Source organism: Danio rerio, chromosome 2, assembly GCF_049306965.1.
Source record: "Danio rerio strain Tuebingen ecotype United States chromosome 2, GRCz12tu, whole genome shotgun sequence".
NCBI lineage: Eukaryota > Metazoa > Chordata > Actinopteri > Cypriniformes > Danionidae > Danio > Danio rerio.
The window spans coordinates 30,021,209-30,039,536 of NC_133177.1; the positions used below are offsets into that span (position 1 = coordinate 30,021,209).

The 18,328-nt window shown below is 36.3% G+C and overlaps 2 protein-coding genes across 8 annotated transcripts in view; one reads left to right on the top strand and one right to left on the bottom strand.

Moving 5' to 3' along the window:
* Positions 1–748: 748 nt before the first annotated feature.
* On the top strand, positions 749–6,689 carry impa1 (inositol monophosphatase 1). 4 transcript variants are annotated; one of them, XM_068223779.2, is made up of 9 exons: positions 749–950; positions 2,463–2,548; positions 2,635–2,768; positions 2,857–2,961; positions 3,793–3,838; positions 4,056–4,164; positions 4,235–4,343; positions 4,497–4,648; positions 6,378–6,689. In XM_068223779.2, exons 2-9 carry the CDS (start codon positions 2,486–2,488, stop codon positions 6,506–6,508), a joined length of 849 nt encoding a protein of 282 aa, XP_068079880.1. In that variant the 5' UTR covers positions 749–950; positions 2,463–2,485; the 3' UTR covers positions 6,509–6,689.
* A 954-nt stretch (positions 6,690–7,643) lies between these two features.
* si:dkey-181m9.8 overlaps positions 7,644–18,328 on the bottom strand; it is a 31,105-nt gene continuing 20,420 nt past the window's right edge. For all 4 annotated transcript variants that reach the window (XM_073926274.1, XM_690941.11, XM_073926273.1 and 1 more), the window contains 3 exons: positions 15,684–15,777; positions 15,425–15,593; positions 7,644–10,309 (listed from right to left, as the gene is read on the bottom strand). In XM_073926274.1, the coding sequence (XP_073782375.1) occupies positions 10,139–10,309; positions 15,425–15,593; positions 15,684–15,777 (434 nt within the window). In that variant the 3' untranslated portion in view covers positions 7,644–10,138. The remainder of the gene's footprint in view (positions 10,310–15,424; positions 15,594–15,683; positions 15,778–18,328) is intronic.

Genomic DNA, 18,328 nt, shown 5'->3' on the forward strand with positions numbered 1-18,328 from the left:
AAACAAAACCATCTATTCTAAACCAGTTAAAGGAGGATTAAGACCTACTATTCATGTGGTATTCACAAGAATAATGTTTTTATTTGTGATGGCAATTTGGTTAATATGCATGTTATTATTTTCTTTTAGTGAGGGATTTTATATTTTCTATAGAACACCAATTGGATGGTAAAAATGTTATATAGCCTATTTCGATAAGGGTAAAGTTAACGAGGACAACCCTACAAAAAATATAAAACGGCTTAAACGAACCTCAGCTGGTTTTAGCAAGTCAACCAGCCTAGTTTTGTAGGGGGTTTGGCCATTTCTTTAGACATTTCCAGCCTGAGATGACCAGCTAAAACCAGCTTGATCAGCCAATAAACAGGCTGTGAGACCAGCCAAAACCAGCTATGTGCATCATCTGGTCAAGATGGTTTTAGTTTTAGTTGGTCATTTTAGCTGGCCTGACCAGCTAAGACCAGGCTGTAAATGGCCAAAAAACCCTCTAAAACCAGCCAGCTTAGGCTGATTTAAGCAGTTTTCTTCCCACAGGGAATAAAGTACAAAAACCACGGAGAGAAAAATGTTTGTAGCTGTGAACACTTGACACGTGCTCGTCAAAAAAAAAGAGAAAACCTCTTTGCTTCAGTTTAAATAATGAATAGTAAGTATTAAAGAATAAAATAACTAACCTAGTTGTGTCAGGCGATCGTGATGCTTACACAATGCGCATGCGCATTAACATTAATACGAGTTATACGATAGCTACTGTATTTCAACACACTGATGGTAAACAGGACATTGAAACGTATAGTATAAGCTACACATATACAGAGAGGATATTTCTCTATACTAAATGCTTAGGTGGTTTTCTAAAAATACCCAGATAACGTAGGGTTAATCTTCTCTGCTCCTCCAAGAACCCGGAAACACAACAATCTGACAGCCTGTCTACATTTCGCCGGTTGGTAAGCATTTTCTCTCCGTATTATTATTATTATTGGTTGTGTTTCAACGAGTTAGTTATGTCACTGTATTTGCGCTTCCATCATAAAGCAAGTTTAGCATCGATGTTTATATTTGGCTTAATTATAAAGGTATAGCAATGAACCGAAGCAGATTTGTACAGGAGGATCTTTACTATCATTAGCCAAAGCTCATCTGTGTTTTGAATGAGAGTATGCTTGTGCAGTTCAGACATGCACTTCAGGAGCTATAAAATATTATACATTTTGTGGATTTTCAGGGTGTTTAGCTTCTAACAGCTTAATGTTGTAGGTATTTATTTTTATTAAAGGTAACATTACAACATTTTTATTTTATGTGTATAAAAATGATTTTCCTTGATAATTATTTATTAATATAAGCCCTTTATATGCATCCCTAATGTTTATATATAAATGAAAAATGTGCCAAAGAAAATTTTTTTTTTCTTGTAGTACATGAAATGTTTTTTTTTATGGTTGTAGCCTCAACAGTGTTTAACGGCACTACTTTTTATTTTATTTTTTACCAAACACTGCTATGAAAACCTAAAAACCTTTAGGTTTTTTTAAAACCTTTTAAAGGGAGCCAGTAGTGACCAATATTAAGCATTTAAAAAGTCAACAATAATAAAAAGGTGACATGAAACTGTCTAGAAATTCCTTTAGAAATGATTTATTAATTAATTCATCCCCAGTTTTTTATGTAAAGCCAAAACAACGGCTGAAATCTTTACAGCAATGTGAACATTAAGTATGATTCATTTCAGGTTGGACTTGTCGGACATTTTCCGACGAGGGCTGCAAATTAGCCTTATGCTATATGCCCCATGTACACAGCATCAGTTGTCTCTGTATAACAATGTCAAGTGTAATGTCCCTGTTAAATAACTAAAATAAACAAACAGAATAGTGTACATTCTTCATTATCTTGAATTTTTCAGAACGGAATAAAAAGTCAGTGTGACAGATGAATTTGACAGAATGTATAATAAAGAAAACAAACTGTTGTGGAATATAGTCAAATGAGGATTTCTGTTAAACATTTGCTGTTATTACATTGCATCTAATGGAGGGCATCCAGCATTAGACATCATTCAATTCATTCAAAATTCATTATTGGGTGAATTATCTCTTTTACATAAATGAGAAATAGATAAAATAATACTAATAATAGTATCATGATTTTACAGCTGATGGCAGCTATTATAATGTAAATCAAAGCTGCCATAGTACTTTTTTTTTTGCTTGGTTCTTCAGTCAAAGAACCAATTAGGGGCCCAGTTATTTATAGGAATAACTCTATATAAGGAGTGTGTGCAGGGATTCAGGAACTCAGGGAAAATATGGGATTAATCAGAAACATAAACTGCCTTCTCAAACAAAATAGGGTTTTAAAAATGAACTGTGATCTGAATTGATTTACATCATTATGGTGTTTGTGACTGCAATTTAAAACTGAAGAGAATAATTTTTATTTATTTTTTTTTTAGAAAGGCATCCTAGAATATAAAGGCACAATGCCTGACCTTTGGCAGGATGCCATGGACCATGCTGTAACTTTGGCCAGAAAAGCAGGAGAGGTGAGATGTCATTGCACTTTTAAAACATTTTTTTGTTGTGTTTTTTTGTGCACTGAAGTCTTACTCTTTCTTTCTCTCTCTACCAGATTGTGAGGGAGGCTTTGCAGAACGACCTGAAGATCATGTGCAAGAGCTCATCTGTTGACCTGGTCACCAAAACAGACCAGAATGTGGAGCAGCTTATTATTACGTCAGTGAAGGAGAAGTTTCCTGAACACAGGTATTGACTTGAGTCCTTTATGCTAATATTAGATCACATTGAATCAACAGTAAAGAGAACGCACAGCATCTGCTTCTGTTTATTGTAGTTTCATTGGTGAGGAGTCTGTGGCTGCTGGAGAACCTTGTGTTTTGACTGAAAACCCAACATGGATTGTTGACCCTGTGGATGGGACCACTAACTTTGTGCATGGGTAAGATTTTATTTACTGATACAGAGGGGTCTAAAGGTATAAAATAAGCAATGTATTTTATGAAGCAGTTGTTACACATTCAATGTACTTATTATAGTAATAAGAATAAATGATTTATAATTACATGCAACTAACATCAAATCCTATTCCATTCATCCTAATCCTAACCACACAGTTCATGTGGTTAATAAATATTACCAAGTATTATATGCATAATGATTTTATTAAATGTAATTAAATCTCATTTTAATATTACAACCTTAATTGGCCAAAATTATTTATTCGTTTATTATTTATTATTTATTCGGCTTATCCCCTTACTTATTAGGGGTTACCACAGTGGAATGAATTGCCAACTATTCCAGCATATGTCTTACTCAGCAGATGCCCTTCCAGCTGCAACCCAGAACTGGGAAACGGTCATTATTAGTTACTCTCATTTTTTATATATATATATTTTAGGGGATTTTCACCTTTATTGTATAGAAAAGTAGAGTTGAGACAGGAAAGTAGAGCAAAGAGAGGGAAAGATCGGCATTGGACCTCAAACTGTTAATTAAACTCGGGCCACCATGAGTTATATATATATATATATATATATATATATATATATATATATATATATAATGCAAAGTATCACATAATGATTTCCATACGCGAAAAGTTATTTAATAAAAATGACTAGATTCTTTATTTTTTGGGGTGTGAACCAACCCTTGAAATTACTTTAAGCATTTGGAGTGAGAAATCTGATCAACTGCATATTTTAGATTTTTCCTGCTCTTCTAGAAAAAAAAAAGCCATTTGAAATAAACATTTTCCTTTGTGCAGATATCCATTTGTTGCCGTATCCATTGGCTTTGCTGTCAACAAAACGGTAAGCATCATTTCCTTTCATATGTGCTCTCTTCAATTTTAGAATTAGGAACACAAAAAGTGCCACCGCTGCTAATGAATCTTTTGAAATGTGCACTGAGATGAACACCCACTGCACCCACTTTGTTTTCTTGCTCATTTATCAAGCATTAGGAAGGTTGTAAGTTCATGCAGTTTGAAGAGCGTCAGTCAAACTGTCAGTGGTTGTTCTGTTGCAGTTAGAGTTTGGTGTGGTTTACAGCTGTATAGAAGATAAAATGTACACGGCTCGAAAAGGAAAAGGAGCATTCTGTAACGGGCAGCCGCTGCAAGTGTCGGACCAAAAAGGTAAGTATTATTCTGAGCATTCTGATAGAGTTGATCCAGTTTCTCTAACTGTTTCCAAATCGTTCAACAGAGATCAACCAGTCAATCATCGCGACAGAGTTTGGCTCTAACAGAGATCCTGAAAACGTTGAAAAGATTTTCTCTAGCATGAGGAAGATCTTGTGTCTGCCAGTTCATGGGTATGTAGCGTTTCTTTAAATATGCAAACTTTTTGAATTACTCTTAAATGTAGTATTATCCTACAGTATACAACATAGTTTGCAGTGGTGTACAAATACTGTAATGTGCATCAACAAATACCTCTTGAATGTTCATTACATTTCCTTCTTTAGGATACGTGGTGCTGGATCTGCTGCCATCAACATGTGTTTGGTGGCAGCTGGTTGTGTCGAGGCCTATTATGAGATTGGGATCCACTGTTGGGATATGGCAGCAGGAGCGGTCATCGTTTCAGAGGCCGGAGGAGTTCTCCTGGATGTTGAAGGTAACGAGAGCTTTTTTTAGTTTGAGCATGTTACCTTTGTTTCTGGGGAGCCCTGAAAACAACTTAAAAAGCTGTATGATGCACTCTAGGCCAGTATAGTTGGCGATGATACTGGAACACTACATACAAAGAGGCAAAGAACCACCCAACTATTGATTATTCCTCTTATTCCATGGCCATTCGCCAAGTTATAGACAAGACAAACCAACTTTGCAGCTCATAATTTGACTGAATTATAAACAGTTATGACATGTTAGATGACATGTTAGGGGGGACAGAGAGTCAGCTTCCTGAAGCTGCCTTTTCACTGCACACGATAAACAACAAGCCTGAAGTCATTCATTTCCAATGGAGAGTAGTCCGGGAATAGCGTGGAGTGTCTATTGTCTTCTTATACGAGAATTTGGATTCGATTTAAGGGCATCCGTTGCATAAATCATATGCTGGATAAGTTGGCAGTTCATTCCTCTGTGTCGACCCCAGATTAATAAAGGGACTAAGCCGAAAAGAAAATGAATGAATAAATAGGTTTTTTTAAAATTGTCTGTTGTTTTATGTGAAGTTTCACAAACAAATTTCAAGAGGAGCATGTGATATGATTGACAATCGGATTATTCCAAATTTAACATAAATATCCAGCCTAACTTTTATCATTATATTCATTTTGGAAGAACCCCCCATCCATCCCTTCTCCCTCTTCCACAATTCTAGCTAAGGGCAACACGCTGGCTTAGTGGCTAGCACTGCTGCCTCACAGCAAGAAGGTTGCTGGATCAAGTACTTAGCTGAGCCAGTCGGCACATTCTGTACTCTGGTTTCCTCCGACAGTCTAAAGACATGTGACACAATTGAAGTAAATAATAGTAACAGTTGCAAGCACTTTATGCATAAACACTTGTGCGGTTGGCGGCCTATTTCCATAGAGCCATCTTATTTATCATGGTATAGGCTTAACAAATCAAGGGAGCTCTCGAGAACTACCTGATCTCGTATCCCTCCTAACGCTCATTGACCAGGCGTAAGCCTCGGGCTCATCTATGTCCAAGATCAGGTTCTCTCCCTGGACAGCATGCCAAACCTGCTAACATAGTCAAGCATTATCTAAGTGTGAACTCTTGAAATATAGAATATGTATTGTTAGAAATTATATTTATTACAATTAAATGCAATTGGGCTGCATGGTGGCACAGTTGGCAGCACGTTCGCCTCACAGCAAGAAGGTCACTGGTTCGAGCCTCGGCTGGTTTAGTTTCTGTGTGGAGTTTGCATGTTCTCCCCGTGTTCGCGTGGGTTTCCTCCGGGTGCTCCGGTTTCCCCCACAAGTCCAAAAAAACATGTGGTACAGGTGAATTGGCTAGGCTAAATTGTCCGTAGTGAATGTGTGTGAATGAGTGTGTATGGATGTATCCCAGTGATGGGTTGCAGCTGGAAGGGCATCCGCTGCGTAAAACGTATGCTGGATAAATTGGCGGTTCGTTCCGCTGTGGCGACCCCAGATTAATAAAGGGACTAAGCTGAAAAGAAAATGAATAAATTTCAGATGAGGTTCTCTCCCTGGACAGCATGCCAAACCTGCTAACATAGTCAAGCATTATCTAAGTGTGAACTCTTGAAATATAGAATATGTATTGTTAGAAATTATATTTGTTTATTACATTTTTGTTTATTAAATTTAAATGCAATTGTCGCATATTACCGCATTTATATTGTCACATTGTTTTGTCCTCAGGTGGACCGTTTGACCTCATGTCCAGAAGAGTTCTAGCAGCCAATAACAAAACGATTGGAGAAAGAATCGTTCAAGAGGTTGAGGCATTCCCTGCAGTTAGAGATGATGCACCGGTTAACCCCATCAAATAAAGCTCTTTTGAAGAAAAGCACCTGTGCTGTTCAAATATGCCATTAATACATTTAGATTCACTAAACATTCTCTGCCACCTTTTCTATGCTGCATAAATGATTTGTTTCAAAGTGTTGAAAATATATCAGATTTCTGTGTACAAACTGAAGGTTTAATTGCCATTAAATAAATTTAAAGCTTTTTACTGGTAATATAATTCACCTGTGAAGCAGTCATAGCTTCATCAATAAACATCGGCTACTGGTTTTCTAAGCACCACACAGTAGTAAATGCTATTCCTAAATGCATTATTTAATAGCCAGTTTCAAACAGTAATACCAATAAATTACCTTAAAGTTACTATTATACTTTATTATAGTAATGCTATTAAAAATACTTCCAAGTTATTAATAATGCACAGTACACGCAGACAATGACGTTCCATAATATTCGTGAAAGCAGTGCTTGCAGGTAAATTCAACAGCGATTTATCATAAGCATTTTATAGATAATTTTATAGATCTGCAACCCATCACTGGGATAATTTTATAGATTAATAAAGGAACAGAAAAGTTGTCAACTTAACAAGCAGTTACTAAATGTGTCTGGACAAAGGATTCAAAGGCTTTTATTTCTGTGTCGGTCAGTGCATCATCTGATTGGCCTACAGATAATGTCTCATTTGAATAAGTTCTGAATGTGTACATGCTCATATGCTTGCTATTTCTTTTTGTGTTCACGCACAGCAGAATCCCAACAATTCGCCTTATGTTATGAATATTCATTTTATATACTTATTTTTTTACAAGTTACTTGTTACAACTTGTCATTCCGGAATATTGCCAGGACTAGTGCCTGTTAAAACTAATTTACTTCTCTGGAAAACACTAAATATAATACTGATAATACTCAAATAGCCACTTTCTCTTACCTACTGAAATATGGATGTAACTTGAAGAAAAAGTGTTGAGCAAACAAACAACGACAAGCAGAGTGATTCCAGCGAACAGTCTGAGTGGTGTCAGCTCTCCTGCTCAGCCAATACAAAACACTGAGGAAACATTTCTGGCAGCTGAAAATAAAAACACACACATACACACAAACCTCGATAGGCTGGGTGTTAATATTCGAAACAAACAAAAAATGAGACTGTGAGAAAATAAAATGTTTTATATTCACAGTTATTCACACAGTCAGATATCCGCAACACGTAACCTTTCACACGTCTTACAGATCATGCTAATACCCATTTCACAAAAGTGCAAACTTGTGCTCTGTATAACGCATACACTGTATAAAGCCCATTTAATATACAATTAATACAAAACAGTTAAAACAAGCATGAGTAGATCCTCACTGCTAGAAGTTAGAGAATCAGACTAGTTTTGAGAGCCACAAGCTTCGACAGAAGTAAGTTTGTAGAATAACTATGACATGCAAACCTCAGTGCTTGTACTGTAAAAACGGATAAAACTCCCGCGTCACTGCTTGTTGCTCCATACCTGTTTAAGCATAACGTTCAATTTTTTTGGGGGAAAATCAGCTCCTCTAGAGATATACAGTTGAGTTATGCCATTTTTTTCCATTCAGCCGATCTCTGGGTCTGGTTTGAGCACTTCTAGCTTAGCTTAGCATAGATCATTGAATTGGATTAGACCATTAGCGTTTCACTTAAAAATGACCATTAATAAATAATATTCCTATTTGGAAGCTTGATTCTTCTGTATTTACATTGTGTACTAAGACCGACGTAACATGAAAAGTTGTTATTTTCTAGACTGATATGACTAGGAACTGTACTCTCAATCTGGTGTATTAATCAAGGAAATTTGCTGCCGTACCATTGTTGCAGCAGGTGCAATGATACCACGCAGCGCCTGAAATTAGTCCGCAGCACCAAGATGTACACTTGCACAACCAGTTAGAATATGTGTAATATCATTACGCCTGCTGCAGTCATGGTATGGCATGATGCTAATGGTCTAATCAGATTCAATAATCTATGCTAAGCTAAACTATAGTAGGGTTGTAAAATGAGCATATTTTGTTGGCGCCAATAGCTTAGTGGTTAAGTGCACCAACATATATCACTGAGGTGCTCAGTGCAACCCGAGTTCTAAAAAAATGATTATATGCAGTGCGTGTGGAAAGTAATCTATAGCGCTTCCCTTTTTCCACATTTTTTTATGTTACAGCCTTATTACAAAATGGATTCAATTAATTTATTTCCTCAGAATTCTACACACAACACCCCATAATGACAATATGAAAGAAAGATTTTTTGATATGTTTGCAAATTTATTAAAAATAAAAAATGAAGACAAAGGAGTTGTCTGTAGACCTCTGAGACAGGATTGTCTCGAGGCACAAGGCTGGGGAAGGTTACATAAACATTTCTGCCTCTCTGAAAATTCCAATGAGCGCAATAGCCTCTATCATGCGTAAGTAGAAGATGTTTGGAACTAGAGCTGAATCCCCATCTAACTGAGTGATCGGGGGAGAAGGGCCTTGTCAGGGAGGTGATCAATAACCTGATGGTCACTCTGTCTGAGCTTCAGCGTTCTTTTGTGGAGAGAAAAGAACCTTACAGAAGGACAACCATCTGTGCAGCAATCCACCAATCAGGCCTGAATGGTAGAGTGGCCGAACGGAAGCCACTCCCCGCCTGGAATTTGCCAAAAGGCATCTAAAAGACTCTCAGACCATAAGAAACAAAACTCTCCGGTCTGACGAGACTAAAATTTAACTCTTTAGACTGAATGCCAGGAGTTACTTTTGGAGAAAACCAGGCACCGCTCATCACTATGCTAATACTATCTATACAGTGAAGCATAGTGGTGGCAGCATCATGCTGTGGGGATGTTTTTCAGCAGCAGAAACTGGAAGATTAGTCAGTATAGAGGGAAAGATGAATGCAGCAATGTACAGAGAAATCCTGATTGAAAACCTGCTTCAGAGTGCTCTTGACCTCAAACTGGGTTGACAGTTCATCTTCCAGCAGGACAATGACCCAAACCACATCACCAAAATATTAATGGAGTGGCTTCACAACAGCTCGGTGAATGTCATGAGTGGCCCAGCCAGAGCCCAGACTCGAATCCTATTAAACATCTCTGGAGAGATCTGAAAATGGCTGTACACCATCGCTTCCCATCCAACCTGATAGAACTTAAGAGGTGCTGCAAAGAGGAATGGCCAAAATTCCCAGACAGGTGTGCCAAGCTTGTGGCATCATATTCAAATTGACTTAAGGCTGTAATTGCTGCCAAAGATGCATCATCAAAGTATTGAGCAAAGGCTGTGAATACTGATGTACATGTGATTTTTCAGCTTTTTTATTTTTTATAAATTTGCAACAATTTCAAAAACTCTTTTTTCACTTTGTCATTATTAATCCATTTTGGAATAAAGCTGTAAGGTAAAATGTGGAAAAAGTGAAGCGCTATGAATGCTTTTTGCATGCACTGTATATGGATATTTATAAAAATGAGCTCATTTAAAAAAAAGGGGACTGTTCCTTTAGATTAGAGTGAGGGAAAGACCCCATAATGTGTTGAAAATCAGCCTAGTTTGATCCAGAGCTTTGTAACCTTATCACTGTTAACAGTGAGATCAGAAATGCATATGAAGTCCCAGTCTCTCTAAGCTCTTCAGTCGGTCAGCAGCAGGAGTTGTTGTGAGTCCTCAGAAACTGCCCGGTTCAGGATGGAGTACCATGGAGCCCCGGCCTCTGGAGGAGAAGAGGGAGATGGAGTGGGTGGAGCAGCTGCTTTCAATCCAGGAGCTGCACCACTGCCCAGAACCACCCGCTCCTTTAAGATCTGACAGGAAACAATGTCTTTTATAAATCAGGCAAAACAATTGACTGTCATACAGCGACTAACAATTTCATTATCAGTTGTCACAGTGTGAGCTTAATTGTTTAGTCGATAATTAGGCAAGTCAATTTTATGATCTAAGCACCTTTTACCATTCCAAACCAGATCAATCTTAATGACTACTGTTCTTTTTAGGTGCAATCATTAATAAGTGAATGTAATTGGTAACAAGGGATGAGAGTGAAAAAACGCCCCTAAATAAAATATAATTATTAACCCTTGTAGTTCTTAGCTTACAGTTTGGTATTTTTACTTGTATTTTATTTAATCTTTTTGGCCATTAATGCAGGCAGCATGCATTTTGGTAAAAATGTTTGTTTTTTAATAACAGGAATATGAACCTTTTCACCCTTATTTGCTTGTATAAGTGATTATGCTCAGGACCTTTAGAACAAAAACATCTATATCAGAAACTATTAAAATGACAATATCCCAATGGTACTTTAGCAAAAAGCCGTACATTTATTATTAAAATGTTTCCACATTTTAGTCAAAAAAAGACTGGTCTGTCTGTTACCATTTTAACCATTCTTCGCCTTTGCCTTTAAGATATTTTTCTTGGCCTACCACATCTTTCCTTCACAAGAACTGCTCCTGTGGCCTTCCATTTTCCTACTATATTTCTGACTGTGGAGATACTTTAAACTTTTGTGATAGCTTTTTGCATCCTTCTCCTAATTCATAATAATGAATTATCCTAGTTTTTAGGTCATTTAGGAAGTTTTTTGAGTTTTCCATGTTGCTACTTTCAGGTTCACAATAAAGCTGCGGTCACACTTGACTTTTCTCCCCATAGACTTCCATTTATACGCACGCGAATGCGTCAGACTGGAAACGCAGGGTCAAGCGTCAAGTTTTGCAGGTTGCTGCAGTGCAAAGTTCAAGCTTGGTGAACTCTGAACGGCAATTGCATCACTTGACTGCGTGAGACTAATCGAGGATCAAAACAAGACCTCTCTAGACAGAAATTTAAAACAGAGCAATCGCTCGCTTTTTTTAATGTCTAATAATCTTGTTTAATCCCTCCCCTTTTTGCAGTGCTGTACGACAGAATTTCGCACACACAAACTCTAGTGCGACCGCAGCTTCAGGAGAAGAACAACCAGCAATCAGCTATCTTAAATATCCTTTTCCATGATTGGTTGCACCTGTGTTAGGATTGTTAAGGTTCACCGAGTTAAGCTGCGGTCACATTTGAGCGAAAATGGGCAAGAATAAACAAGATGATTAGACATTTAAAAAGCGAGCGATTGCTATATATTTTAATTTCTGTCCAGAAAGGTCATGTTTTGGTCTTGGATTGGTCTCATGCAACCATGTTATGCGATTTCGCAGGCCAGAGTCTAGCAAGCTTGAAGTTTCCAGTGCATCGAACTGCGAAACTTGTCACACAAGCTTGCGTATGAATGGAAGTCTATGTGGAGAAAAGTGCAGCTTCGCTCAAATCAACTTTGGGTTGTGATCAATCAGCATTATGTGACTACAGGTTTTGAAATTCACACAAAACAGAGGGCGCCCAAACTTCTGCACAGCAGTTTAATTTCATACATCTGAATACTGCTACACTGTAAATTACTATCTGAAAAATATGACATTATATAGCTTTCACTAGAAAGCAGATAGCATTTCACTGTGATCTTCTCTTATAAAAAAAGAGCACATTACTATGCAGAAAAAAGAGGGGTGCCCAAACTTTTGCATAAAACTGTAGGTTATGTTTTTGTGTGTGTGTGTGTGTGTGTATAAATGTTTTGGGACATTTCTTCCAAGATTGGCCTGCAAATCAACAAAACAATCCTTTTTCTAGTATTCTGCTTTTAAACACTGCAGTCTAAATTAATTAAAAATATTGGGAATTATTGGTATGGATATGAGAATTGTATGTATATAAAAATGTTTGGGTGGTACTTTCTAAATAAATAAATAAATAAATAAAAAACATATAATTAATGACTTACCCATGACTAATAATGCAAAATAATAAATAATAATAATAATAATAATGAGCGATGCGGTGGCGCAGTGGGTAGCACTTGGTCGCTGGTTCGAGCCTCGACTGGGTCAGTTGGTGTTTCTGTGTGGAGTTTGCATGTTCTCCCCGTGTTCGTGTGGGTTTCCTCTGGGTACTCTGGTTTCTCCCACAAGTCCAAAGACATGTGGTATAGTTGAATTGGGTAGGCTAAATTGTCCGCAGTGTATGTGTGTGAATGAGAGTGTATGGGTGTTTCCCAGTGATGGGTTGCGGCTACAAGGCATCTGCTGCGTAAAACATGCTGGATAAGTTAGCTGTTCATTCCGCTGTGGTGACCCTGGATTAATAAAAGGACTAAGCCGAAAAGAAAATGAATGAATGAATAATAATAATAATCAAATTAATTATGTAAATGAAGCTTAGCCTTTAGTTGAAAACAATATATTTATCGTTGATGCTACAATAGTGGCATCATATAAACAAACAGTATTTAAAAAAAAATATTGTGAATAAATATATTTTAGGAGCTATCATCAAGAATGAAGAAATCGGTGTCAGTGAAACTACAAAATCTAAACATTTCATGTTGTTATTTTTTGATGCGCGTTTCAAGATGTAAATCACACTAAAAAGTAAAAAAAAAAAAAGTTTAAAATGCCCACAAGGAGGAGGCAACGCCATAGCCAAGGCCACCGCAGAACTGCAGTCTATTTGCAGTCTCCAGAAGAACACTGTGTCAGATTCTTTGAGACTTTATGAAGATAAAGAATCCTGAAACCTCACAAACTGAAGTGTCAGAATAAAATAGATTCTTTTTGCAGGTTGAACCTTTCAGGGTGGGAGATGGTGGCATCAGCACCATTTTCTGGTGTCCCACAGTTTGAAGAATTTGTCCTCCAGAATCTGGCAGTAAGTTTTGACAGTTCATTTTATCTCGTACCCTGGAAGGTCTGCCTTTCTCATTGCTAGTATCAGCTCCATGAACACCATGATCTGTTGTCTGACTTGAACTAGTGCTGGTAATTCAACAGTCTCACCCTCACACTCTGTCCATAAAATCTATTTTATGACACTTCAGCTAGTGTTTCTTTTTAAGTCTTATTTCAGGATTCTTTACCTCAGCAAAATCCCACACATATAAAACTCCAAGTAGGTTGTAGGTCTATAAAAATAGTGGCAATGAAGATTATAGGATTCTTGCTGGTTTAAAACAAAATGTTCCAAATCAATTCTTGAAATTTAATTTATACATACCTAAAATAAAAATCTACTTTGTATGTTTGTATTTATATATACAAATTTATTAGTGCTGGACAAAGATAAATCACGATTAATTGCATCCCAGATAAAAGTTTGTTTTTACATAATATATGTTTGTGCTTTAAATCTCGCTCATAAGTGTAACAAATCACAAATCTCACGATTCGGATCACATTATGGTTTTTTAGTCAGAGATTTTTACCATTTTTTGGATCAGCCAAAAACAGAGAAGACAAATGTAAGTTGTTTTTTATTTATTACAAAAACAGTACTGCAAGTCACTTTTGGTTTTAACAAACAGAAATGAGAATCTGTCATGTTATTTCAAATAAATTTAAGAAATATTCAGCTGAATAAAATTATATCGTGACATATTCAGTACCTTTGATTTATTGTAAAACCTTGAAAAAACTTAGAATAAACACGCTAAACAAATAATTTAGTGTGAAAAATTATTTGCTACTACTACTGTTTCTGATAACGCTAAATGTGTAAATCTAACATAATTTGTACAACCCAAATTAATTTGTCGTCTCATTTTCAAAAATGATTCAGTTATTCACTCATAAAACTTCATGTTTCATTGGTAGATGTCTCCCTTCTGTAGAATTTTTTAGTGGCATATTTTTGATGGCTGGTTGTCGCCACCTACTGGTTAAATAATCTAATTGCTGCCTACAACTTTCATTTTTGAGTCAAGTTAAATGCATGTGATGATGATTTTAATCTTTACCATAAACATCAGTGGTTGTATCTAAACTATAAACTGTTCTCTCCCAGTACTTCTGCGTTATTTAACTGTTTGCAAACTATTCATAAATAATTAAAAAGACTAAAGACTGAATCTCATTCTTGATTTTTGAAACAGATTTGAATGCAGTGATTGGAATGATTATTTAACATATGCAAATCACCATTATTTTTTATTTGTTTTGTGTGGATGTTGAGATCCTAATCTTTTAATAATTAATCGTGCAGCTTACACTGATTGATGCAGGTTTAACTAGTGACTGAAAACACCTTTAATAACCTAAGAAACCCACCACATCCTGAATAACCTACCACATCTTCTTACATCATCATTATATTTTACAGGAAAGCCTAAATGCTTTCATACATGTGATCTGATTGACACAAGAGGTGATCTCTTTGCGATAGTTACAAATTTTGGATTAAATTTCTTTTTCACCCCCAACACTCATATATCAAAACAAAAACATTTACAGATTATTAGATATAAGTTAAATCATAAATCTAAATATATAAACATATACAAAAACATATAATAAATCTACACAGTGAACACATTGTGTAAATTTAAACTTATTTTGCATGAGATGAATCGTCTGACAGCATCAATCTAAAAACTAATTCATGGGCCATTTTACTATATAATTTCTTACAATATAATTTTCTAATTTTGAAGTGTCATATAATAAAGACTTTGCATATGAATACTATTAGAATTAAAAATGTGAGATATTTACGAATGATTATCTTGTATACAATAGTGTAATGTTTATGTAAATGCAATCTTTTATTTATAATGACTTTTATAATGTAATGCATCATTTCAGCATTGCACTGTTCACTGTTTTAGTCATATTACTAGCGCAGCAGACCAAATACAAAATTCTATTTGTGTCCAACCATTTTCATAGACAAAATGAACACTGATATTTTCCAACAGCTTTTCTCATGTCAAACTATTGTATGTAAATATAAATTGAACTTAGAACATATCATTTATAAGTCAGAGGAACTAAACATCCCACTTAACCCTTCTCTTTAGTAAAGTGAATGATTTAAATCCAGCGAGCACTAACCTGTCGAAGTCTGTCATCGTACCGCTGATCCGGCTCCAAAGGATGTCTTTCTGGAAGTGGCACTTTCCAGCGGTCCATTTCTGCCCTCAGTTCTGCCCCATCTAACAGTACCACAGGGTCCAGTCCATTGCTGTTTATCAGCTCCACCAGAACCTCTTTATAATGCAACCTGAAGGTGAGAATATCTCTGGGTTTTTGCTTTATTCTCAGGAGAATATATTTCACAGAATGAAGGATTAGCAGAGCTAGAATGCCTTACGTGCAGTAACCGCTGTACTCTGGGAAAGCTTGTCGTCCACATGCCTCTTCTTTCACAGCTCCTGTTTCCTGGAATTCCATTACACCACAGATGCCTATGAGGGACACATTTGAACATTATCTGAACTGTCAGTAAGCATATAATTTTAAATAGAAGTACTTATAAAGTGAAAGTTCACCCAAAATGAAAATTCTGTCACTGTTCCCCTCCACTTTTCAAAACCTGTTTGACTTTTTGTTGTACATAAAAAGTATTTTGAAGAAAGTTGCAAACTGGTAGTTTCAATAGCCCCTTTCACACATACAGACATTTCTGGAATATTACCAGCAAATTTCCAGAAAGGGATAATGTGTGAACAGGCCCTTTTTAAAAATACTGGTAAATTTGTTTCGGCAATTTTCCAGAAAGTGAATTTGTAACATTAATTTGCTGGAATTCTGGCTGGAAAACTGCAGGAAAGAGTGCGTCCATGATTAGAACGCTCTGACGTGAGACATCTACTCCAGCAAATCAGAACACAGACACATTCACATCCGAGCTGTTTATGAAAATAAAAGCCTTTGAAGGTTTTTCCAGACACATCAGTGTTTCCTTTAGGTTTTTTTCCAGCTGTGGCGGTAGACCTTTTACACAAATTAACCAACTACCTACGGCGTTATTTCAATGACAAATGGAGAAATGGTGTAAGAGCAGTATTACAAGTTCAGATGTCATTTACGTGTATAATAAACCGCTGTTTGTTTACCTTCAAGCTCTGCTTCAGCTGTTTGACGCATGTGCACGTGAAGCAACCGGTGAGCACCAGCACACACACATATTATGTACATCTTGACATGTGAAAGTGTTCCTCTATATGTTTTCATCAAAGTTGTTAACAATACTTATCCATCCACAGAACTTGTAATGTAGTCAAGTGTGTAAACATTTAGCTGCGGTTCGCGCTTCTGCTTTTGGATGTCTCCGGGATGAATGCATGAATGCTAAATGCTTTAAATAAAAGTGAAACCATCAACAAAAGCCCGACCCTTTCTATGTTGTCGAACACAAGCACACCCGTTTAGAGCTCATTTCTGGTTAATGATGTCAGAATTTACCTGTATTTTGGAAAGGATGTGTAAATGGTCTTTTCCAGAAAAATTCCAGAAATGCTGTGTCCGTGTAAACACCTTTTTTTTTTTACCGGTAAATTGATCCAGAGATTTTCTGGATATTTAATTTGGAACCTCTTGAAAACAAGTTCAGGGTGAGTGAATTTTACGTTTTGACTGAACTGTCCCCTCAAGATACTTGAAATTCAGTAATATTGTTTGTATTTATTTCATTGACAAATAAATTTTTTTTACAGACTCAAAGTTTCATAAATGATGAATTTTGCAAATTTAGCACAGTTAAAAAAATGATCTGAATCAACCTTGAACTGACATTAGCTGGATAACAAAACTAGAGCTGTAGGCAGTAATAAGTTGTAGGTAGTAACAATGCTAGGTTATATAAGATTATATCTATTATGCTAGGTTTACATAAGATGTAAATGGGATGTGTATTACATCACTCTCTCTGGATTACTCACATAATGTTTTCACCTGATATGTATTTTCATTCATTTATTCATTTTCTTTTCGGCTTAGTTCCTTTATTAATCCAGGGTCGCCACAGTGGAATGAACCACCAACTTATCCAGCACATGTTTTTACCGCAGCGGATGCCCTTCCAGCTGCAACCCATCTCTGGGAAACATCCATACACACTCATACACTCTACGGACAATTTCAGCCTACCCAATTCACCTGTACCGCATGTGACAGCACTACCCACTGCGCCACCCGACAGGAATTTTCAGATCAACCTAAATGTTTCGAACTTGTGCAGGAGACGCGATTGAGGCAAATTCTGTGCATTTATGCTGGTAATTTAAACAGATCACACATTACACTGTGACGATCGCTACATGGACCACACAATATGAACTGAAATAACCAATTGGGTATGAAGAATAATTTTTTATAACTTTGTGGGATACATTATGAAGTGATACATTGTTTGAACTGTTTGTTCAACCCTGAGACTATAAAGTTTGTTGTTTTTCTACAAAAAAATTAACTGTTACAAAAGACCGTGAACATGTTTTCTACACGTTTCACACTCAACATTGACTGTGAGGACTTTAAAGTGAATTCTACTTACTTTGAACATTTATTTGTGTTTTATTTTTATTTAACATTTGTGTGTAGCTGGTGATGATAAAGCACCATCAGATAAATTATCAGTTTAATCATTTTTGTTATCGTACTCCATTTGGTAGATTTAGGTCTACCTGGCGCCCAGACAATTCAATTATTAATATAAATTTAGGGTTTAAATTCCTTTTTTGTAAATTCAGTCAGTTTCATTAAAATTGTAGTACACCAGCGCCACACTGCATCATTTGCCCCGCCCAGTAGAAATTGTATTCTATTTTTGGATTTGAATTGAATTTGTAGGTAATCAACTCATGGGAATGCTTGCATTCACATATGGTGTGAATCCAACATTACATTTCACATACTATATAATGTATTTAAACTAGAGCTCTCGATTATGAGAAGAGTATGGGTATTCTCTCCTGAATGAATTTTAGGCTTAACTTTTAACAGCAGATGGCGCTC